Genomic DNA, 24596 nt, shown 5'->3' on the forward strand with positions numbered 1-24596 from the left:
AATACACTAATACCAGAGGAGGCCTAATAAGAGAAAAAAGTCCAGACTGGCCACTTGACTCTGGGGAAGTGTGTGTGGTAGACAAGTGTTGAACATAAACCAGAAACTGGACAGAGCACAAAAGAAGAGCAGGAAGGGAAATGGGGAGCCAAGTAGAGGGGGAGGAAGAAGCCTGTGAAGGAAATTGCCTGTGGAGGAAACAGCCTGTGGAGGAAGCTGCCTGTGGAGGAAACAGCCTGTGGAGGAAGCTGCCTGTGGAGGAAGCTGATTAGGAAAGTAGTTGGCACAGCTACTCAGGGAAAAGACACCTGAATGGGAGCAGTCTAATGTGAACTCCCACATAAAAAGTTCTTGTTAGCTGTGCAAGGGTGGCGTACACCTTTAATCCCAGCACACAGGAGGCAGAGGCAGGTAGATCTCTGTGAGTTTGAGGCCAGCCTCGTCTGCAGAGTGAGTTCCAGGACAGGTCCCAAAGCTACACAGAGAAACCCTGTCTCGAAAAAAAAAAAAAAGTTCTTGTGGATGTCTGTGATCTGTTTTGCAGCCTGAAACCCTGTTGATGTCCATGAGCTGTGCTGCTGTAGAGGGCCATGTTGACATGTGTGGCTTGTGTTGCCACCTGAGGCCATGTTGATGTCCTTGGCCTGTGCTGTCACCAAAGGCTATGATGGTGTCCGTGGCCCATGCAGTGGCAGAGGGCAGTGTTGATGTCTGTGGTCTGTACTACCACTGGAGACCGTGCTGAGATCCGTGGCATGTGCTGATGCTGGAGACCATGTGGATGTCTCAGGTCCATGCTGTCACCAGAAACCATGTGTATGTTCATGATCTGTGCTTCTGCTGACTGTAAAGGGCAAGGAAGCTACTTTTGCCATGGTATTGATGACTGCGGACTCACAGCTGAGAAAGAGGGACATAGAGGGCTTCTGCGACAACCCCTACTTCCACCCCACACCCCTTAAAAAATAACAGCCTAGACAGAAAGCCGTGGAGGAGAACTCTTAAAAACTGTGATAAGGATGCTGAAGTGTAACTCTGCAGAACTGATGGCTTCTGGTGGGGATGCAGGTGGGGAAGGACTGTTTTCTTTAAGGGGATGGTCACGGGGACTACACTCCAGTGAGTACATGGGCAACAGAAATTGGACTTATTTTTTTTTCTTCTTTTTTTGGGGGGGGAGGAGGCATCACAAGGGTTAGGGAATAGACCTGGGAGGACTGGGAAGTGAGCATGCTTGGGATTCATGATATGAAATTCCCCAAAAAATCAATAAAAATATTATGAAAAAAAGTTTCTTATATAAACCAAGTATTGAGCCTTTTTTCAACACACATGGGTGATATAAAAGACAGCCTATGTGTCCAGAAGCCAGCTTCAGCCACTCATCCTCAATTTGCTGATTAAAAGAGCCACCTTGGGTCTGCAGAGATGGCTCAGTGGTTAACAGCACTTATCACGCTTGCAGAGGATCTGGGTTTGGTTCCCAGCACTCACATGGTGTCTCAAAACCATCTGAAACTCCATTTCCAGGAGATCTGACAGCCTTTCAGCCTTCTTGGGCACCAGGCTCAAAAGCGGTATACATACATGCATGTAGTCAAACACTCATACAATGTAATACAATGAATAAACCTAAAAAATATTTTTGTAAGACCTAAATTAATAGTGGAAAATAGAAAAAGATTTATTCAATATGGCCACATTGGAAAGAGAGACAAAGACATCCAACACACTCTCTCCCCCAAGTCTATTTGCCAAGTCCTTAAGTGAGATTAAAGTTTAAACAGCTGGCCAAGGATATGCCACCTATGGAGTCCTGGTCAAAGTGCCCCTCCACTCCCTGACCTTCACTGTCTGGGCTATATCTTCATCTTGTAAAGTGGTCTGTCAAGTTGTTAGAACTGTGAGAAATATCCTGCTGGGGAGTCAAGTCACCCCTTTGGCTAGAGCCTTTCTTTTCTCTCAGAATGAGATTCCTGGAGAAATTCCCATGTCTTCGGGCTGCATTGTTTCAGTAGTCTGGTAGATTGAGAGACACAAATGTACCTTTGTAACAGCTTTTTGTTTCTGTCAGGCTTGTCACATGGGGACTTGTGGTCCTGCTAACAGCAGTAACAGGACAAATGAGGAATCCAAGATGCAGTCATGAAAAGAAGAAACTGAGCACTCATAGCTGTATCTGCATAAGGTGCTGTTCGCAAACCACATACATAGCGAACCTGTAGTTTTAACCTTACTGCGTGCCTTCAGTTCTTCTTAAAAAGGCAGCAACTGCCCTCTACTGTTGATTTAGCAAATGACAGCCTCTCACTGTTGTACATGAGCTGTGGTGAATTTCTGTCTCTGCCCAGTGCCCTGTAATCTTGAGATTGTCATGTCAAAGACAGGGCATGAGATTAGAGTCTTTGTGAACTGGATAGAGTGTTATTGGTTATCTATCACACCCAAGTATGCTCCTGGGCTTTGAGTGCCCACACTAATACACACACATACACACACACACACACACACACACACACACACACACACACACACACACCAATCAACAGACTTAAGACCATGGACTATATTATTTTCACCCTTGGGCTGATGTTCTGGAAACTGCTTTGGAGCTTAGAAAGAAACATTTTTTCCCCTAACTCTTCCACATTTTAGGCTGTTATAATATAAAAATGACCATTTAAAGAAGCACTGCATATAAATGCAATTTCAGTTTATGGGGCAATGCTTAAAATATTGATACATTCAAAAAATAGAATGGTCAACACTTTTTTATCAGCAGCCAAACAGACACTGCATATATCTTGCTTTATTTGCTGCCAGGTTTTTATTTTTTGTTTTGTACACAGATGTGATTATGTGTGTTACATGCCATGGTATTTTATATGACCTTGATATGGTACAGATTTTTTTCCGTATGATTATTCTTGCTTAATCATAGTATGATCACACATTCAGATAAAAATAACTAAGCCTTATCTGTTAGGGGTGTTGCGTCAGCTTCATCCTTTCCTGTTGAATGTAATGCTGACACATGTACAGGAATGACTGGTTCCCAGTGGAGTGCAGAAGATGTGCAATGTGTGTGTGTTTGTGTGTGTGTTTCAGGGTAGTGTTTCATGTTAGTCACATGGTAGACCGCTAAACTATACCCCCAAATATATTTCTTCACTTAATTTGAGGCCAGCACGAATGAATTTATAATCCTAGATGAATTTATAATCCTTTGTAATCCTTCTGCCTCAGCCTCCCAAAGTTTCAAAAATTTGATTGATTTTGCTCAACTTTCAGTTTCTTTGACTTATACCCCTGAAAGCTAGTGTTCTGGCTAGTGTCTAACTCAAGGTCATATATCAAAATCATAACTCAAAGACAATATCAAGATCATAAAAAACACCATGGTATGCAACACACATAATTACAGCTCTGTACAAAACAAAAATAAAAACCTTCCCCTTTAACGATGACTGTTCTTAGAAACGTTAACGTCCTTTTCTGTCATGGCAATAAGTCATAATTGGAAGTCACCTCACATGGGTGCACACCTTGTGCATCCAAGTGATGTCATTCTCTCTGCCAGTTTCCCAGCTGCTCAACTTGCAAATCCTTGGCAATCAGTTTTTGTCTTTTGCTTCCCAAGTATCCCTGAGCACTTTCCAAATGTGGAGCACATACATACAACACATGTACTATACAGCTCCTGTTACAGACATCCCAGGGATTACTGCGGCCCCTCTAAAAATTTCCCTTGCCTTCTGTAGTCAGTTTCATGACCCCAGACCTTCTGATCATCAGGGAGCTCTGGAAGAGGAGCAGTAGGGTAAACCATAGACAAAAGCCATAGATCTGGGTTCAGCAATTCAGAGATGTGATTTCTTGGTGACCCTTAGTAACCACCATCACCCCATGCCGGGTATCTGGAATGTGAACTAGATACTCTTCAACACTCCCTTCCTTCAATATTTTATGTTTTACTAACTTGCTCACACTCAATTTTATGTTTTTTTTTCTTATCTGCACTAACTGGTTTATACTTTTCCTTCACTCCCTTTTCTTTTGATGCATTTTTTCTCTTAAGTTTATTTAGGGAAGTAAAACATACAATGATAATGTGTACAGATGTGAGAAAGAGAGTGAAGAGCATGGGAGATGGAGAAAGGCAGGGAACAGGGGAGAGGATGTTTGCCTTGAAAGGGTATTGAGGATCACTTTCTTTAGGTTCTTCTGAGGGCAGGCACCGTCCTCAGGGAGCACACAGTGGAACTCAAAGAGGCCTGAGTGAAGTGATGCAGTCAGAGTGTGTGTTGCATGATTTTGGAGATCTAACCATGTGGAAATGTGTCTCAATGTCTGCATGAAGGATTCTTCCCCTGTGTATATTTGGTAGATATGTTCTTGAGGTTGGAATGTGTTTCCATGTTTGGCAGTATGTGTTGTGGATGTCAGAGAGGGAAATAAAGAACAAATAAGCAGGTTGAAACACACATGCCCTGTTTCTTTGAAACAGTCTTAAGAGAATCAACTCAGCAGACTAAGGACAATTTGGGGGCAAAGACTTCAGAGTCGGTGATGAGGTGGAGCAGGTACCATGCACCCTTGGATGTGACCCACTCAGTGAAAGAAGATAACCCTGCCATAGCTGTGGCTTCCCAAAGTAATAGACACTGAGTGGCCTTGAATACTCTTGTACCAATGTGTCCTGTATGTATAACAGTTACACACACACACACACACACACACACACACACACACACACACACACACACTCCCACCCCCACCCCCACCTCCAGTCACAAAAATTGGGCATCTTTTAGCTATCAGCCTCCTGACCAGCTTTTGCTGTTCTAGTTCCTGCTTCACAATGAGAAAGTAATGACAGTTCAATAAGCCATTGACACACACACAGAGCCAGGTATGGAGTTAAAAGGCATTTTATTGAAGAAGAACATTGAGAACTCACTTGTCTCACTCCCCATCCCCCTAAAGATGAATCCTGAGCCATGGGAAGATTAACCACTCAGTGAGACTTTGGGTCCTGTTGAGAGGCTCAGGGACCCTCGAGAATGAGTGTGAGAGACATCTTTTTAGGTCACAGAAAGAGGGAGGGATTAAGACCTATGGGCAATGGTACTCATAAGCAGAATGGAAAGTGGCCTTGGCACCCAGTGATCAGGTCTTCAAGGCATGGCTGTGGACGGCATTACTTCTGTTTTGTCTTCTGCTGACACGGTTCTGGAGTGACAGTTGATGGGCATGGCTCAGGAACAACTGGATGGCAGGGCTCAGGTGCCTTGGGGTGGCAGGGCTCAGGCACCTTAGGCTGGCAAGGCTCAGGCACTTTAGGCTGGCAGGGCTCAGGCACCTTAGGCTGGCAGGGCTCAGGCACTTTAGGCTGGCAAGGCTCAGGCACCTTAGGCTGGCAGGGCTCAGGCACCTTAGGCTGGCAGGGCTCAGGCACTTTAGGCTGGCAGGGCTCTGGAACCTTGGGGTTGCAGGGCTCAGGAACATTGGGGTTGCAGGGCTCCTTGGTTTTGGGGCCACACGGTTCCTGGGGTGGTGGTTGGCAAGGCTGTTTCACCTGATGCTGTTGTAGCTGAGGTGGGGCAGTGCAGGGCTGCTTCTGCTGGTGGGAACTCATGTTTGGATAGCACTTGGTCCTGGAAACAGAGAAGCTCATTTAGTGATTCACTGCAAGAGAAGGTAACTTCAATGTCAAGTATATTTCATCTCAGGCTTCTTTAGAGGAAAGAGCCCCTCTCCACACTGACTTCTACACTTGAAAGTAAGACTTGATGTCACAATTTCTGGACCTTTTCAAGAGAAAGAGCCAAAGGGTGGTTTACTCTGGTTCATCTCAGTGGGTTCCTTCCTTACTCTCATTCTCCCTGGTCGTACTATATATCTAATTGAAGATGTTCCAGGAGAGGGGTGAAAAGAGCGAAGTGGAACGCCACGTTTGTATGACAATCTCATGCTAAATCCTACGCCTTTGTGCTAACCAAAAGCATTGATAGTAAAAGAAAAAGCAGTAAAATGCCTCGGAAAAGGTGGCTTCCGAGAAGATTGTGAATCCACACACCAGGACATCTGGAAAGTGGTGCTGTCCAAAGGCAGCAACATGCCAACCTCTTTGTGAACTAAAGCACAGTATGACTTGCAGAATGGCTGCACCTGTATAGTTTTGCCTTTTCTAGTCTATGCTCTCATGGTTTCCTCTGTTTCTCCATTTCCATCTCTGCTTACCAAATACCCTTCCATCATAGTTGGTGGTGCATGCTACCACCAAGGGGCTGTCTTTGAGCGACGCATCCTCCTGTACATCCCCTTCCCACAATTACTTCTTGCACTAGCACTGTCTATGCATGCCATCTCAATTCCACATGTGTCACCTTCTCTGCCAGACTTCTAGTTTGGTAAGCTCTATATTGACCTGGAAAAAAAATGCTTGGCAGGTCCATTTAATGAATTAAATTTCTATATTGAGGTTCCTACCGGTGAGAGCTACAGTAACTCTGAAAGCTCTCTGGCCCTAAGCCTGAGCCTATGTCCTACTGTGAGCATTGGAGAACATCCAAGTGGATCCTTCCTTCCCCCAACCCTGATCTCTGATTCCACGGCTGTCTACCAGGGTAGCCGACTGAAACACCCCCCTTCAGATCCAAACTGTGTTATAGTTTAAGCAAGCAATTCTAGTATTCTCTAACTCTAGGTAGCATCCCACATCAACTCTGTCACAGACATTGGCTTTGTCCAGCTTCCCATAGTGAAAAATGGGGAAGAATTTCAAATCTGTTGCAAGCAGAGACTTACCTAATGCGCAGGGAAGAGCAGGCTCTCTGTTAGCGTGATCCTGTGTGAAGGCAGTGGCCAGCTGGGCTTTTATAAGAAGGGACAGCTCCAGGAAACAGACTTGGCCAGGTGCTTTGTTTTCATTTCTTACCAGTCGCCCATGACTCACCCTCCTCCCCTAGTTCACCCCCTCTGACTCAGCTTTTGTGATGGAAACCCGCCCAGCTGATATAATGACACTGACGGTCTGACAATGATGTCAGCTGGGTTCCCTGTCACCCTCCTCCTCAGGCCCAGGTGTCATGCTTGTGTTGGGAGAGGGTTAATGAGCTGGCCTGGAGGAGGTCTGAAGTGGTCCTGACACCTGGTGTCATTTTTTTTTTTTTTTTTAAGATGGCGGGTCCTTGTGTTCTGTGTGGCAGAATACTGTGTGCATGCCAGCTAGTAGAGACAGGAGGAAAGCAGGGGCAAGGTGGGTGTTTGCCATCTCTTCGTGAAGGGCGGGTGTTGGAAATACAGAAGGAATCGATTACAGGCGCTGCAAACTGTGTGGATGGTTCAGAACTTTATGTATATTTCTTACATCTTCTCCCACCTCCATGGAACTGTACACATTAAAAATTATTTACTTATCACCCCCCCAGCCCCACCCCTTTCTGGCTAACCTGGGAAAACCGGCTTTGCTTCCTCACCACACCTTCCCCCCTCTCCCCATAGACTGTTTCTGAAATTTTCAACTGCTAAACCGGATCAGTTTTCCAGGGTAACCTTTCTTCCCACTCCTCCCAGTCAGCTGGCCGTGGCTGCTTCCTCTTTCCTAGCCCAGTTCTTCCCCATACCTGAAACCCCGGAAGCCTTTTGTAATCCCCTTCATCTTAGGGCCAACAATGGAGGTTTGAAGGGCTCTGTGAGGAGCCAGAAAGAGGCCTGCCTTGTGGGGAGCCCTCAGCTGTTACCAAGATGGAACTAGGAAGTAAGAATAAGGCTGCTAGCTATTTGCAAGGCTCTGGGGATACACCATAGATATTCCTAGATCTGCCAAAGCTAGGAGGACCATGAATTCGAATAGGGAGAAATAAGATAAGTCAAAAGTCTCAGAGACTCTCTTACGCCAGCAATCCCAGTGGTGAAAAGTGATGTAGTGTCTCCCTCAGAGGGGTTTCACATTTACCACGGAAAGTGGCTTTCTCTGCAGAGAGTCCCTGGGACAGAAATGATTGACAGAAAAGATACTCTGTTAATACTTGTTAATGAGGAAGACGCACATACCACCAAGGGAACAACATTAGTTTGAACAGGCACCAGGCACGGAACTGGTCCTCAGGAGCCCTCCAGAGGTACTGGTTCACAGAAGGTAGGAAAATACTACAGTTCACGAAGCCTCCAGCCAGTCAGAGTCTGAGAGAGAAAGGAAAGGGTCATTATGCTAAAATGGTAGTTCCAGGTTTATTTATTTAATCTGTATGAGTGTTTTGCCTGCATGTATGTATGTGCATGAAATGTAGACAGGGAACATGGAGATCAGAAAAAGGTGGCGGAGTCCATGGAACTTGAGTTAGGGATGGTTATGAGTGACCACGTGGGTGCTGGGAACTGAACCCAGGTCCTCTGCAAGAACAGCCAGTGTTCCTAATCATTGAGTCATCTCTCCAGCCCCTAAAACGACTATTTTCGATTGAGTAGATTTTACTCTGCAGGAGGTTTTAAGATAGCATCTTGGCGTGGGTGAGACACATCCAAACACATGCCACGGAGTATGTTTTCTTCACGTTGGCCATTTTCTGGGGATCTCCCAGTCAAGAGACCTGTGTGTTCTGAGGGCATATGAAGAAGCAGTCCCTTAGCCCTGGCACCAGCAGCTTTTTACGATCAACATAACATGAGGCTGATGTCACTGATTTCAGAACCACATTCCAAACACTATCTGTTAAAGGGTGTGGCCTTCGGAACATCTAAATTATCTTAAAACTCGTGTGTAGATGGTGCCTCTTCTTCATCCCACACACAAACACACACACACACCTACATGTTTTTTAGAGCACATGCTAGCTGCACAGCTAGATCACCTCTTGTGAACTTGAGTCAAGATTATCCTTCTACTCTGTCCCAATAGCCACTGGCTGTCATTCTTGGAAACATGCTGCCTGATGTGTCTTATCTGCTCAGTAGTTGGCAATTGTAGAATTGAAGCATGGTTGGATGAACAGATGAAGGAAGGAAGGAAAGAAGGAAGGAAGGAAGGGAGGAAGGAAGAGAGGAAGGGAGGAAGGAAGGACATTTTTTTTCTAAAGACAGTTTAAAGACTTCCTTAAATTCTTTTTTCAGTCTTATTTATCTTATTTTATGTGTATGACTGTTTTGCCAACATGCAGTTATATGTCCCACGTGTGTGCCTAATGCTCATGGAGGTCAGAAGAGCGTGTTATATCCCTTGGAATTTGAGTGAGGTTGTGAGCCACCATGTGGGTGCTGGGGACCAAATCCAGGTCCTCCACAAAAGTAGTAAGCGCTCTTAGCCCTTGAGCCATTGCTCCAGCTCCGAGTCTTCTTCAACAGTGACTAGGGAGTCCCTTACAAAAGAGCATGCCCTTTGTGATGGATCTTTCAGGACGACCTCAGGAGAGGTTATGGGGACTCAGAAAAGCACATGTGATGTGTCTGCTGCCTTCCCCTTCCCTCTACTCCATTGTTACCTAGTGTCGTTACCCACCTTCCTGTGGGCTGGTGGCAGAGCCACCACCACACCTGAAGCCAAGCCTTTTGCTTCACTTCAGTCTGCTCTAGTTTGGCTTAGATCTGTTTCTCCCCAAGGTCTGTCCTCTGGTGCCCCAATTGCAGGGACTCTGAAAAGAAATAGGCTGCTACCTTCAGGCAGAATTCCTAGCTCTAGAGGAGCCCGCTTCCATCTTCTCTATCCCGTGATGCTGTGTAGTTGGAAAACCTCTCTGACCTCCGTGGATACAAAGGAGCCTTTCTCTCTCACTGGGTGCCTTTCTCACTGGGTGCCTTTCTCACAGGGTACCTGTCCTCAGGCAGACTCTTCTGCCCCCTCATCCTGTGCTGCCTTCACCCCAAGGCAGGTTCTAGTTCCCGGCATTGGCACTTGCACTGACCATTCTGTTTTTATGTCTGAACTCTCCCCCTCAGTGTTCTTAGTTTCTCCACAACCAGGACCAACTTGAGTACAACCTCATAAACTGCTACACAAAGAGATAGGAAACTGGCCAGCTGTGAAAGACAAAAAGAGCACTCAGGATTTCCAGTCTTTCCAGGATCTCCCACTGGTGGCCCAGAGGGCTGCTGTTCTCTCCAGGATGAGAGCTGGTCCCTTCATCCCAGCTGCTTGATTGGCCACTAAATAGTGTAGGAACTCTGCCTCTAGGCCACCCCTCATTCACGAAGCAATGCAGATTGACTACATGGTGGTCAGGCCTTCCCCTAGGTTTCAGGTTCAGTTACTCCCTCCACTTCACCTCCACTGGGGGGCGGTGGGAGTCCCTGATTGTCTGAAGAAGATCATGTGCAATTGCTATTCCCATTGGGAACACACTTAATGTGCATTCACACTGAGAAACACTGAGTCTTAAAGAGTATGCCTTTGCCTGTTCCCTGATTGCCAGGAAGAACAAAGAAAACCCGAGTGCTGACTGCTCAGTTCAGGCTGTCAAGATTTTTCTAAAATGAGTTTCTATGACTCTTGAGTCTTCCTTTGAAATAAAGCAACAGAAGATTCTCCAAGTAAGTGTTGGATTCTCCTGGCGCTTGACCTAGACCTAGACGGGCAGGAGAAGATAGGGCTGTGATTCTGGGGCAGGAGCCGAGAGAGCAAGCGTATGAACTCAATACTAGGGAGTTTATACACAAACTCTAACCTTGGGCAGGGGAAGAGCAAGGTGTGAGAGGGACATACTTCAGAATTCACAGGCACAGCTTGTTTCTTAGCCAATTTGGCCAGCACCTGGGATTCCTGATTTTTCTCTCCCCTCTACTATTTCCTTTGGGACAGACCAATCTCAAATTCTCCCTTTCTCTCTCCATCCCTGAAGAGCTGAATAAAAATCTCAACCTAGTTTTTCTTGCTTGAAGGTGGTGGAAGAGAAAGCAGACTTAGTTAACCTCTGGGCTAGTGTCTTGTGCCTTTATTAGTTGGGTTACCCTGGACAAGTTATCTCACCTTTTTAGTCTTCAATGTCCTCATCTTTAAATGAAATTTACTCTACTCATGGAATTGTTACAAAGATGAAATGAAAGGATGCTTCAAATACTTTGAACATCTCCTTCTGTTGACAATGCTCCTCCTAACATTTTTGACCTATGTGACTGTGTTAGCTCCCTTACTTATTTTACCCAGCTTTCAGGTTTACCTTTTTTCAAATTTATCTCAAGTTATTAGGTACTGACAATGGCTATATAATCTTTGCTTTATAAGAACAGGCTAAAGTCAGTGTTAATCATCCCATGACCTGAGTATGGCCTGGTTAAAGAAACAGAGACAGGGAAATCATCAACATAAAGATGAGCTGTGCTGTGTTACAGTCCATTGACAACTATGTGCAGTGCTATGGAAAGTCACTCTTAGAAGATGCTATGACCAGGTCATGACCTGATCACACATCTCCACTGATCAGAGATGGGCTCCTCTGTGTATGGATGATCAAAAGATACAGAGAACTACACAGAACATTGGAAGCTGAGACGGTTCAGGCTGATGAACTCTCCCCCAGAGCCTTCATTACCCCGTGGGCTGTTGAAGGATGAACAGAAGGCTAAACGATTTCTATAGAGTGTACCTGTCATTCAGTAGCCATGAGAGCTCAGTGTGGTTTGTATGGCTTATGACTGCTGTTCCCTTCTCTTAGGTGTGCAATTGTACTTCTTCAGCAAGTTCCCACAGAGTGCAAGGCACCCTCGGTAGACCCCAGCTTTGAAATCCTGACTCAGTGCTCTACTAGCCATGTTGATGATGTTAGAGAGTTTCTGAACAATAACTGTTACCATTATCTTAGCCCTGATCCCCACAACAGCAGTGTAAGAAACAGACATGGAAGCTGAGGCACAGTCTCTTGAGAAGTTGCGAGCAATCAGGTGACAGACGAGATGCAAACCCGAGGCCCCTGAGATTCAGTTTATCTTACCTGTGTCTTAGGAATGATAATATTTGCCTTCAGAACTGTTATTACATGAGATTACCTATGCAAAGCAACTCTCTGGTGACTAGCACACAGCAATGGACGGTAGATAGTGAGTGCATTTTTCTTTAGGGTTTGAACCACAGCTATTATTAGAAACTCATTTCTAGTGACTCAGAAAATTCTTTCATTTTCTTCATTTTCGAAGCAGTCACTCATCCATTGGACACATAGTTGCCGAATGACAGTCAAAGGGCATGCATGAGATCCCAGCTTTGGGAAGTCCGGTAGAGAAACAGGCAGCATTTTCTGTGCACTTCCGACATCTAAATCACATTACAGAAAGAGAATTTCCCACACTGGCCTAAGAGTAACAATCTCTTAGAGTGTTACTAAGGATGAAATTTTATTTTTACATTAATGTTTTCTAACTTGGAATTAATATTAATCCTAGTGACAGAATATTAGGAATTAATATCAATTTTAATGAGAGGAATAGCTAAGAGAAGGGCCTATGGACTTGCATTTCTAAGATTAGCCTTGGGTGATTTTTAGGGTCAGACAATTTGGGCAACACCAGAGTGTAAGTGCAGTGCATTTTGCTTCTTGATTACAATTGACATCATCTGGTGTCTTTAAAACTGTACATATCTGAGCTTCATGGTCATTTTTCTCTAGCTTTGAAAAATCACAACCGTAAAAGAAGTCTCAACTTTTAGTATCTGAATCCAGTAGGAGAATCTTGGTCCTGTGAAGTAATCCAAGTGGAAAGAGGTTCAGGTGGGTGCTAGGGTACCTAGGAAGATGGTGATGTTGATGAGTCTAGGTGCTTTTGAGTGTGGGTGTTTGGCCTAAGGACACTGGGAGCCTTGTGATACAATTAAGTTCCATCTAAGGAAGGCTAAGTACTTCCACACACCCATGTTCCTCACTCTCCCTCCAGGGAATCATCAAAGGGCAGGCTCAGGCTGGTTTAGCAGGTCTGGGCCTATCTGGATCCAGTAGCCTAGGGCCAGGAGATGATCCCATGTCACCTTTCAAGACACTATCATGCCCATGGTATAGGGACTCTCTGTTGTGCTAAGTGATCATTTGCCATTTGCCAGTCTCCAAGGATCTTCTGGCTAGGGCAAATTAAAATCTCTGAGGACCAAAGTAATAACAAAATATAGTTTTCTGCTATTTGAAAAGAAAAACATGTCCCTCTATCTCTTAGATCAATGACAGGTAACTGAAAATTTAACTGACAAAAGATAAATCAACAGGAGAAAGACACACAATTTTTACTGATGTCAATATTTATACATTTGCTTCATAGAAAGAAAGTGAGTACTTAAGGAACTGATTAGATTCAAGATATAATCCCAAAATTCATATGTATTATGAAAGGCCAAAAATAACCAAAGTATTCTTGAGAGAGAGAGAAAAAAAAACTAGATAAATAACACTACCTGACTTCAAAGTGTACTGCAAAGTTATAGTCACCAAAACAGTTTGTTGCTGACATTCATAGGCTGATGGAATGGAGTAGAGAGCTCAGAAGTAAGTACACACACTTATAGCCAAGTGGTTTTGACAAAAGTGTGGAGATTGTACACTGGTGGAAGAACACCAGGGAAATGATAGGATTTTCAACGAACAGTGTTGGGAAAACAGGATAACCACATGGAGAAGAACAAAATCATCTCAAAACCAATTAAAGAATTAAACATAAGGCCCAAACTCATGAAGATACCAGAAGAAAGTATGGAGGAAAGCTCGTGACAGTAGTCCTGGTAATTATTTAATTTTTCTTTTACTATTACCTCAAAGGCCTAGCTCACAATAACAGATAAATGGAATTATACAAAAACTAAAAAATATCTGCCAAGCAGTTGGGACCATCTAGATAATGTAAGGAAATATTTCCTAACTAGGAATCAATATTAACTTACATTAAAATTTGTAAGGAATTTAACTATACAGCAAGAAAACACCATGATGAAAAAACAGTTAAGAGAACTGAATAGACACTTCTCAAAACACTGCATCTAAGTGGACAACAGACAGGTGAAAAATACACCAGTAATCATCAAGAAAGTGCAAGTCAAATCCACAATGAAATAGTACCACGTACCTGTTAGAATGGCTATTATCTTAAAAGCAGATGTAAGCGCTGATTAGGAGGTAGAGATAAGAGAACTTTAACATACTCTTGGTGAGAATGTCAGCAAAACCTTTGTGGGAAGCAGTGTATGGTTCAGTTAACCAAATCAGTGTGTAGAAGAGATCCTCATGCTCCTGTACATCATTTAGTTCTTTTCACAGTTGTTAGATGATGCTGAGTAACCCAACTGTTCACCAGTTAGGTTAAAGGATGGATAGAGAAAATATATGAACACAATGCAACACTATTCAGTTAATAAATAAATAAGAGTTAGATTCCATGATTTGTGACAATATGAAAAACATCATGTGGATTAACCAGGAATAGAAAAGCACCACATTGCCTCATGTGGAACCTGAAAAGGCTGAGGTCAGGAACAGGGAATATAACCACGATAACCTTGGAGATCTGTATGGCTGCTGGGGAAGGAGGGCTGGGAGACACTGAGGAATGTGCAGTTGTGGTTAAACAGGAGAATATTTTTAAATTATGCAAATAATAGGCCAATACGAAGAGATGGGAAGTAGATAATTGGTTGAGGTTAGGGACAAGGAGAAATGCGATGGGGGAGGAAAATGAGCATTGATTACGTGGGGTCATGTTTATGTGATGAAATGTTCTAAAAAATTGGGGTAATGGCCTCACAACTCTGGATACACTTATATATAAATTATACTCTAAATGGGTAAATTATATGAGTCACATTTCAATAAAGCTGTTTTTAAATAGAAGCAAAGCCAAAATGAAAGCAAAAATCTTTTGATAGCTGGTTGAGTCTAAAGGGCTAACATGGTGGAAAGGGGAGGGTAGCATAAGTTACCTTGCCTCTCTGTACCTAACAATAAGGGTGGCAGCCAGTGCCCTTGCCAGAACAGGAATTTGTGCCGCCTCACAAAGGAAATTTTATGAACTGCTTTTAAATCAATAAGGGGAGGGCAGAGAACTCTCTGTGTCTATTGACTCTTAATTGCTTCTGGAGCAGCCGACCTCACCTTCACGGCCTTCCCCAGTCTCCTTGTCTATGTAATTTAAAGGTTTCTTTTTTTAAGCCTCCTAAAGCTCAGTCCGAAATTCCTCCTGGAATCTGAGCTTCATCCACACTTGCATCTATTTATCATTTCTGTGCTTTGCTTATGCCTCAAACACTGTTCACTATTTATTAGGAAATTACCAGCTACACCCCAGTGGGGTGGAGAGGGTTGAGGAGAGAACAGGATCCACAAAAATGCAAAAGCCTCAAAGAATTCAAGGATCCACCTAAGTTTAAGGGAGGGAGAAAGCATCCAACCCAACCTCTCATTCTATAGTTTTATGGACTGAAGTTAAGAATGCTGCTGAAAGTCACAGATCTAGTTCGGAGCAGAGCCAGAACCAGAATCCAAAATCTCCTGTGTTACAGTCTAGAGCTCCCCAGTCTTAGAAACAGGCAGCCAAGGGGTTTCTGTCCAAAAGAGGAGGTGGCAGGGGATTTGAGAATGTCAGGTTCATGGCAGATGGGTAAGGTGGGGCTTTGTTTTGGTTCTGAGGTGGAGTAGATTTTTCTGGGCATGTGGAATGGTAAGGAGGGACAATAGAAGAGTACCATGGCCTGCACTGTCATGGCATCACTCTGAAGAACAGAAATGCTAGTTTTACTGCTGGCTGGATGGGGTTTGCAGGTGTGATGGAGGTGGGAACCGGTGAACTCTGCACAGGAATAATGAGAGAGATGTTCACAATGGCTTACAGATGCTTCCTCGATAACTTTGAATTGTATGCAATTTTTGAAAACTCAAATAGTGTATAGAGAAATGTACACAGATAATTACTTTTCACAAGGTGACCTGTGTTTAGCTCTCAGAGAAAATGGCATCAGCTCCTTCTGAAGTCCTTTTTCCAATCGTTTGACTTTGCAGTCCTAGAATGTGTGCTTTCAATATCTACTCCTGTCAAGATGGCGAGATTCATCCTCACTGTGTAGTTTTTCTCATCTCACGGCTTTGTGGTGTACATTATGGAATTATGTTATGAATTTGGCCACATCTTCGCCAATGGAAATTTGGAGGATTTTCAGATGCAGTTATTAGAATGAATCCTATTACAAACATACACGTGTTGGCAGCCATGCATGTTCACTTCTATTGTGTCTAAAGAGTGAAGTTGCTGGGATGTGGATATATAAGCCTAGGTTTCAGAAATTTTTGAGTTTATTAGTTACATACAACTTCACCAGCATCTGGTATCATCTGCCTTTTGAAAGTCAGTCTGTCAAACAGTGTGGTTCCAACACCATTTCATTCTAATTTTCATAGCTTAGTCAATTTAAGGGTAATTGAGACGTGCTACAAAATGAAACTCTTCCAGTGTGCAGACATGACACATCTCTTTATTTCTTAGCTATATTTTAATTATGAATATCATGCACATCTTTCATTCCACTTCCTAAACCCACTGATAACATTTAATGGTATCTTTACTTTTATTTGTGTTAAACAAGTGAGTAAAAAACTAACCAAATTTAAGTACAGTTTCTTTTTATTTATTTTTTTATGGATGCATGCATTCATGTAACCTCTATCCATAGGACTGATGAATTTTCTAGGATCGCAAGAAGTTCTATCACATCAAGATTTCCAGTGGGGACTTTCCACAGCAATAACCACCGTTTGGTTATTAGCAGATCGTATCTTCTCCTGACGTTTCATTTCATAACTCTGTCTGGTAAAGTCCCCAAGTCCTTCTCCCCCTCCCACCTCCACACAAGTTTCCAGCTTCCTTCCTTCCATCACCGTCTCCTCACAGATCCACTCTTCTTCAGAGACTTTCTGTGTAGGTATTTTGTATCCAGACACTACTGTCAAAAGTCACTCAATTTGTTCATGAAGACCCCTCCAAAGCATCCGAAACCCGCTTTTCGTTTCCTTGTCCCCAGCCAGCGTCCTCCACAGCGGAAGCCCAGAGCTTTCCTTCTGCTTCCTGCCATGGTAAAAAATATTCTGCCTCACCTCCCTGTGATTCCCTCTCACAGGGCTTTGTAAGGCCCAGATGAGTGTAGGTAATTAAAATTCAGTCCAGATGTGCATCCCCCACACCTAGCTTCCTGGTTTGATGTAAGCTACTCCATTGCACTCAGGAGAAGCTCTATACTTTTGAATGGCCAGTCATTTTACATTTGGTGACAGTGAGATCAACTGGACTCTTAGGCTGCACGGCTCATAATTTAATAGGGTAATGAAGCATATGGAAGTAAATTTAAAGAAAATAATGATGTGCTTAGTTGCTGAATTATTTGGTCCTGGAGTGAAGGCCCAGTGTTTAAGAGCTCTGGTGGCTCTACCAGAAGACCCCGTTTGGTTCCCAGAACCCACGATGGTGGCTCAAAAACCATCTGTAACTCCAGTTTCAATGGATTTGCGGCCCTCTTTGGGCCTTTGCAGACATTGTACGTAAGTGGCATGCAGGCATTCATGCAGAATACCCATACACATAAAATAAAAATAATGAAAATAATTGAATAATTGTATTTTCATTTTGAAAGTGTATATTAAAGTATTTTGAAAGTTTATGAAACTATTGATTTTTTTTTTCAAAAATGTTAAGTGGGTTCCATGAAAATATTTCAACTAACCTTTTAAGGCCAAAGGGCTCTCTAACAGAAAAGCGCTGACTGATAGTATTCAGAAAGAGGAAATAGCATGAGCTAAGAAACTAAATCAAAAACAACAAAATCGCAGAGACATGAAAACTGAAGTGTATGCTTCTCACACAGGGTCAACTAGGAAGCTCTTTCCTCGGAATTCACTCAGGCAGTCCGAGACTGCTGCTACCATGGTCTTAGGGCCACACTCACTGTTCAAGTTGTTAGCAAGTATTACCATTGTTAACATGGTGAGGGCTCTGCAGACATGAGCTGATGGGTCGTGGAAATTTACCTAGATTTCAAATGAGAGCCTAGCGACCCAGTTGCAGGACCAAAGTTCTTACAAATAACCCTTGAGAGAATGAAGTGTGTAACTGTATGGGTGAAATCAGGACTGTAAGGGAGTCCAAGGGAATTAATATTATGAAGAAGATGAAACATTTACAAAGGAAAGCCACAGATAGTAAGCACAGCCAGCCTGGAGAGAAAACGTGTGGGTGGCAACCTCCAGATCTTAGGTGCTAGTGTTGTGTTAGCACCGTAGATACCGGGCATGGAGCTGTAGGATGCAATGCTTGCCTTCATTGGTTCCACCCTGGTTGATCTGTTCCTCCCTTTTGCTGTGTGACATTTACCCCCCTGTAGTTGCTTACTGAAAACACAGAACTTGGTTTTGATTTTCCAAGGGCTTATAGCCAATTTTTCCTTGGGTCTTGACAGGGAACTTTTTTTATTTGAAAATTTGAAAAATTCCATAAATATTAAGACTTAGTGACTCTTAGAGGTTGGAGATGTACTGAGTGCATTTTGCATTATAAGATGAACACAAGCATTTTGGGAACCAGGGACAGAATGGATATTAAATGTCCTCCAAAACACTCATGCCTTAAAGGCTTAGTTCCTGGCCAATGAATTCCAACCATTGAGAAGTGATTGGATCCTGAAAGCTGTCACCTAATTAACTAATTAACAAGTTGATTAACTCAAATTAATTAATTTAAGGGTATTATTGAGAGATGATAGGCATTTTCAGAAGTAGGATCGATTTGCAGGAGAAGGCCATGGGCTCACTAGAGGAATGTGGTGCTGTATCTTGTGGGATATTCTCCTCTTGATTCAATGATGCTTCATGTCTCCTTATGTTCTGCATTCTCTTCTTTGAAACAGATCAATATGCTCTGTGCATGTTGGAAAGGTGGAATAACACAAAAACATTTTGTTATGAATGAATTGGATCCTCATATATTGCTAGATAGATGAGACTTTTTCCTTGGGCATTTGTGTGGGGGGACATCAATCTTTTCCTTCTCTCACTAAGCTGAGTCATAGATAAGAGAATTTCAGTTGTTCCTGTCTGTCAAACAGTTGAAGATATTGCAAATCTGTCAGCCCCAGAACACCACAGTCTGTGGAAGGGCTTGCCAGAACCTATCTATGAGACACAGATAATACATTAAAGACCTGGTTTCTCATAGACTGACCATGGTTTGGATGACAGCAAGCCACAAGGTTCTGTTAAGAAGGACCAGTCTTTCTAGTTGTTAGGGGTATTATGTTTGGAGTGCAGGGGATGCAAAGTTTGGACTTCAGAAATTCTATCCAAGGTTTCTTAGACTTATAAGTACTCACTGTGTTTTTGCAGTACTTTTAGTATTAACATTCCTGGTTAATGTTTGTATTCACTATGTTTAGTATTTACTTGGAAATATCAGCCCTCAATAGTATGAAGGGGAAATGAAAGAGATGTTAATTAATTAATTTTCAAGCCAGTATGTTCAATGAAGAAGTAACTTGTTATTGGCATAACTAATGACATTGATCAAATTCTGCATATGTGAGCAAATCCCTTGGGAAGAGTACAGCTCAAAGGAGGAAAATCTATGTTTAGTTATACCTTAATTTTAAAAAGTTATTTATTTTTATTTTGTGTGTATGGATGTTTTGCTTACATGTATGTATCTGTAGTGCAAGCATGTATGGTGCTCTTGGAGGCCAGAAGAGGGTGTCAGATCCCCTGTGACTTGACTTCCATAGATGGTTGTGAGTCACTGTGTGGGTGCTGAGACTTGAACCTGGGTCCTCTGGAAGAGCAGTGAATACTCTTGATCACCGAACCATCTCTCTAGCCCCCACATCAGTCTTTTTCATGTTCTGTTCTTCCAGGACTGTGCTTTTTCTAGGTGGGGTTATTCAGTTTCTTTTAAATACAGGCAGTCTACATCAAACAAAGAAGTTAGGACATCGGCTGTAAAAGTGGGACCTCTTTTATAAGCTATATGAACTCAAATAAACTCATCAAGCCAAGCACTTTGCACAAATTCTCTTCACAAGGCCAGCCCAGGAAAAAATACAACACACACACACACACACACACACACACACACACATACACACACTCACTCACTCACACTGACACACACACTCATACACTCTCACACATACTGACACACACTCACACACAGTCTCACAATACACACTCACATACACAAATCCATACAAAAGTCATTTGCACCTGTTTGTGCAATGCTTTGTTGCATGCCAGTCACCCGTGTCTGCTTTGTCTGCCCTTACAGAATGACAACTTCCAAGCACCAAAACTTACATTTGCCAGATGTGTCAAATTTCTAATGAGAGCTAAAGGTTTTCATTCCCCTTCCGTCTTCCCTAGGTAGGGTTAGTTAAGGAAGTCTCTAAAAAGTCGAAGAGGCCAGTCCTTGGATTTATTTTCCTCACTCTTTCAGCTCAGATGTGTCAGGATCTATCCTCCCTCCATCTTTAGCTATCAGAAATTAATTGTGCTCACAACAGTGGCTTCCTAAATCCCAAGTGACATGTACTTGCACACTCACCTCCTGAAATGTGATGGTGAATGGATAATGTGAAAGGACTGGCAGGCCAGGACACAGACAAAATTATTACATGAAGCATGTGTTTATTAGTGGGGTAAATAGGCAACAGGTGTAGAGAACAGTCTAGGGAAACAGAATGAGGCATCAGCTCTGGGTAAAGCCCTAGAAGAAGCCTGGTACTCCACTGTGGTGTGATAGAGAATGGATAAGGCCATAATTATGATCAATAAAAAGGCTGAAGAGGTTGAATTTTCTCTCATACACACTTCTCTTATATCTTATATTCTCTTATATAAAAGAAGCCTTGGAGAAAAAAATGGTGCAAGTAATGAGGAATTTGATGAGGAGTCTTGCAGTGCTGCTTCATTGGATGTAGGTAGAAAGAGGGAAAGTCTTGGAGCCAGTGGAAACAGGAGGAGGAGTAAGACAAGGCTCCATCTAGTAACCAGGGTGCTGGGCAGGCGCTGTTTGCCAGTCCATCTTTACTTCTGTTTACACTTAGGATCTTTCTGGGCAGAAGGACACTTCTGCTGAGCCGGGTCAGCTGTGCTCTTCGTCGGGCATTGTTTCTTAGCCTGAGGAGCACATGGATCCTTGGTTTTGGGCACACATGCCTCTTGACATTTAGTAGGAGGTGGCTGACAGGGCTGCTTCACCTGCTGCTGCTGCTGCTGGGCTTGTGGTGCACACTGTTGCTGATGCTGATGGGAAGACATGCTCCAGGAATGGGTGAGTCTGGAGGAGACCTATAAGGACACCATGAGAACAGTCCCACATGTATCTTCCCATCTGTCTCCTCAAGGGGTATTTTACACCATAGTCAAAGATGATTAACAGCCTCAGCTAATGAACTACTCACCCACTTCTGCTGTGATAGCCCCCTCTCACTTCCTTCTGTGCTATTTATTCTAAGTTCCTGTCTTCCTTCATCTTCCCATGGACTCTGGTTGATTTATAGGTCTAATCAAGAATAAGGTGGAGTATTGAGAAGAAGATTAAAATGCAACTCAGCAACTCAGACATTTTATGAATTCAAGATGTGGGTCTGGGCAATGCCAGCTGGCTAAGTCGGGTGATGCAGATGTGTGAGGAAGAGGACAAGAACAGCATCTATTTCCAGGAAACAGTGTCACGGCATGTGAACAATGAGTCTGGAGAATGGGTGAACCAGTAACGGGGAAGTCTGGGTTCTTGTCTCCACTCAATCTTAATATACTAAGGGGAATCATAGGATATGGATGTAGGATAGAGGTATCAGCCTTTCATGGATAACAGGGGAACACTATGGCTCAACGCATGTTTTATCAGGAAGGAGCTTGGTTTAAATAACACACCAGCCCAGAGCTCAGGGATGAGCTCTAGATACAAATCTGCCACTGACTGGCCAGACATACTTCTGTGCCCTTAATGAATGATATGTGTCTGGCAGTTCTCCGGGACTTTACGCTTCTGGTTTTCTTTGCAGGCAGCATTCCTCACCTTATACATTATGTATGGGAGGTATAGGTGCCTGAAAGGAGAGCAGTGGGATAAGAAGAGGAAGTTATGGGGTATCATAGTATGAAACACAGTATTCAATACACCAGTTTCTGTAAATCTAAGAGCAAAGCTTTTTGCTTGCTGGCAGGGGCCAACTGACAGATGAGAGCATGAGCATGCTTTAGAGAAGACCCAGAGTCACTATGAAATGCCACAGCTCTACATGCGCCTACTCCAATGAGAAAATCCCTCCTGCTGAGTGGTCGAGCCTCAAATCAAGAAATAAGCCCTACCTATCAATGCCGCAGAATCAAGATAGAGTTTCCTAGGTGATAATTACTGTGACATTTCCTTAATTGTCATGAGGCTAAGTCACTTCTCTAGTTACTCAAGAACAGGCGAGAAGCTTGGCCTAGCGGCCCTAGGCAGATCAAGAAGGAAAGAACCCAGGATGCAGAGGCATTACTACTTACCAGAGGCTGTGAGCTGGACCCCAGTTGAGGAGGCTGAGAGCAGATCCATATGCAGCCACTCTGGGAACCCTTATAAGGGCCCCCAACCTGCCCCAGGCCCTTGGTGTGGCCCTGATAATCACCTCCCAGACAATTCCTCACCCACTTCTCTCACCTGCACTTCCTACAAGGACTTGCTTTACTGGCCTGTTTTGATAAAAAAAACCACCCACCTGATGTTTCCAACACTCTTGGACCCTATAGCCAACCTGACTTAATCCACTAAAGGTGCTGACTTGAACTGAAGGATTCAAGACTTACTAAAAATATACCTATTTTCACATGTATGAGTGTTTCACCTGCATATATGTCTGTGTACCATGTGTGTGAATGACTACCATGGCAGTGGATCCCCTAGGACTGGAGTCATAGAGAGTTGTGCGCCACTACGTGGGTGCTGGGAACAGAACCTGGGTCCTCTTGAAGTCGACTCTGTACTCTTACCTACTGAGCCATTTCTACAGCCCACAGGAATTAAAAACATAACAAATGTGAGAAGTTGCTTGCATACTGAACCAGTATAATAAAGGTTGATGAGGAAGTGGGGTATGAAACAGGATTTTGGGCAATTGTGACAAAAATCGGAACACCTTTCCTGCTAAATGTTGCCATTTGTGGAGCATCTTCTTGCCTAGTCATGAGACCATTATTATTTCATTTCATGTTCATACTTCCTCTAGACAAATGTCATTGTCACCATTTTGCAGATGAGGCTGAGAAACATTATTTGGGTATCAGGTGGCCAAGAAGTGATTTGAACTCAAATCTGAGTGACTCAAAGAACTTTGATTCTTATATGTCAGAGAGGGAGGAAAGCCTTGGTGCAGGATCCATCCATTCCCCTCTGTGCCCTAATCTCAGGTTCATGTGTTCCCTGATCCATAGAGGCCATTTGCATGCGTCCTGAGCCCTTCCCTGGAACACAGGCAGCAGATGATGACAAGAGGCACGTTGAGGGTGTTGCTCCTCCCTCCTGACCACTCATCCAGATGTGGCTGCTCATGGATATTAGTAATGGCCACAGTGGTAGAACTTGATCCGTTGTGGTAGGCTTGCTACACAAAATGTAGACCACAAAATCCAATTTCATGATAGAGTATTCTAGAGGATGTCTTCAATATTGTGTGAGATAAACTGAAAATGCTTATATTAAGCATACATTTAACTGGACAGTCTCTATTTCTGTTTGCTAAAGGCAGAACTCCTACTTAGGGACCTCTTCAGGTGGGAGAAAGGAGCACTGTCCTCCACTTGGCCCCTGGAATGGGACAGAGGAAAGCAGGATTTCTGTGATTGTTACCCCCACCCCTGGGTACCCAGCCCAAGCTTGTGTTCCTTCTGAAGACAAGTCCCTTGGTGTTCTCCCACTGTCCAGTCAAAGTAAGAGACTACCAGATGTGTGATAGGCATACCACAAGCACTTTCTGAAGTACTTCTCAAACCCCCTGCTTCTTTTAATCTCATGACAATGCAGTTGTATCATGAAAATCTGATTTTACAGTTTGAAGAAACAGTCTCAAAGAAGTTAAGAGATCTCATCAACCTCAGCTAATGGGAGTTCAGGGCTTATTTCCACTACATCACAGAAACCAGCATCTCTTCAGTGGACAAACGACTGTCCTTGGGTGGAGACCATGATTCATGAGCTTTTCTGAGATTAGCACCACATACAAATGAAATGTTGCTTCTAGCTCAACTTCATTTCAAAGTTAACCTTCCTTTAATTTATCCCTTCGGGCCAGGCCCTCACCTCCTCCTCACCAGCCTATCAATGTTAAGAATGTGATATTCTGGGTTCCGGATTCCAGATACTGCATTCCACCTCCAGCCTCCTCGTTCTGCTCCCCAGCTGCATCCTCTGCTCCCCAGCTGCATCCTCTGCTCATACCTTCCCACTCTTCTGTGCTTATCCTGATGTAAACTCTTTATGAGAAATATGCAGCAAGAAGCATTTGGAAGGGTCATAAGATGAAGGAATGCTCACAAGCCTGGCACCTGTAAGCCATGACTCTGTGTGTGTGTGTGTGTGTGTGTGTGTGTGTGTGTGTGTGTGTGTGTGTGTGTATGTGCATA

General features: G+C 43.5%; 2 protein-coding genes across 2 annotated transcripts; both read right to left on the minus strand.

Annotated features, from left to right (window-relative positions):
- Positions 1 to 4915: 4915 nt before the first annotated feature.
- LOC114683153 (cornifin alpha) lies at positions 4916 to 6916 on the minus strand. Its single transcript, XM_028857325.2, has 2 exons — positions 6811 to 6916; positions 4916 to 5657 (listed from the first exon to the last, which is right to left on the minus strand). Exon 2 carries the CDS (start codon positions 5636 to 5638, stop codon positions 5201 to 5203), a length of 438 nt encoding a protein of 145 aa, XP_028713158.1. The 5' UTR covers positions 5639 to 5657; positions 6811 to 6916; the 3' UTR covers positions 4916 to 5200.
- A 13679-nt stretch (positions 6917 to 20595) lies between these two features.
- Sprr4 (small proline rich protein 4) lies at positions 20596 to 22516 on the minus strand. Its single transcript, XM_037207339.1, has 2 exons — positions 22485 to 22516; positions 20596 to 21278 (listed from the first exon to the last, which is right to left on the minus strand). The coding sequence occupies exon 2, from the start codon at positions 21246 to 21248 to the stop codon at positions 21015 to 21017; it is 234 nt and encodes a 77-aa protein (XP_037063234.1). The 5' UTR covers positions 21249 to 21278; positions 22485 to 22516; the 3' UTR covers positions 20596 to 21014.
- Positions 22517 to 24596: the final 2080 nt, after the last annotated feature.

This window comes from Peromyscus leucopus, chromosome 6 (assembly GCF_004664715.2).
Source record: "Peromyscus leucopus breed LL Stock chromosome 6, UCI_PerLeu_2.1, whole genome shotgun sequence".
Lineage (NCBI taxonomy): Eukaryota > Metazoa > Chordata > Mammalia > Rodentia > Cricetidae > Peromyscus > Peromyscus leucopus.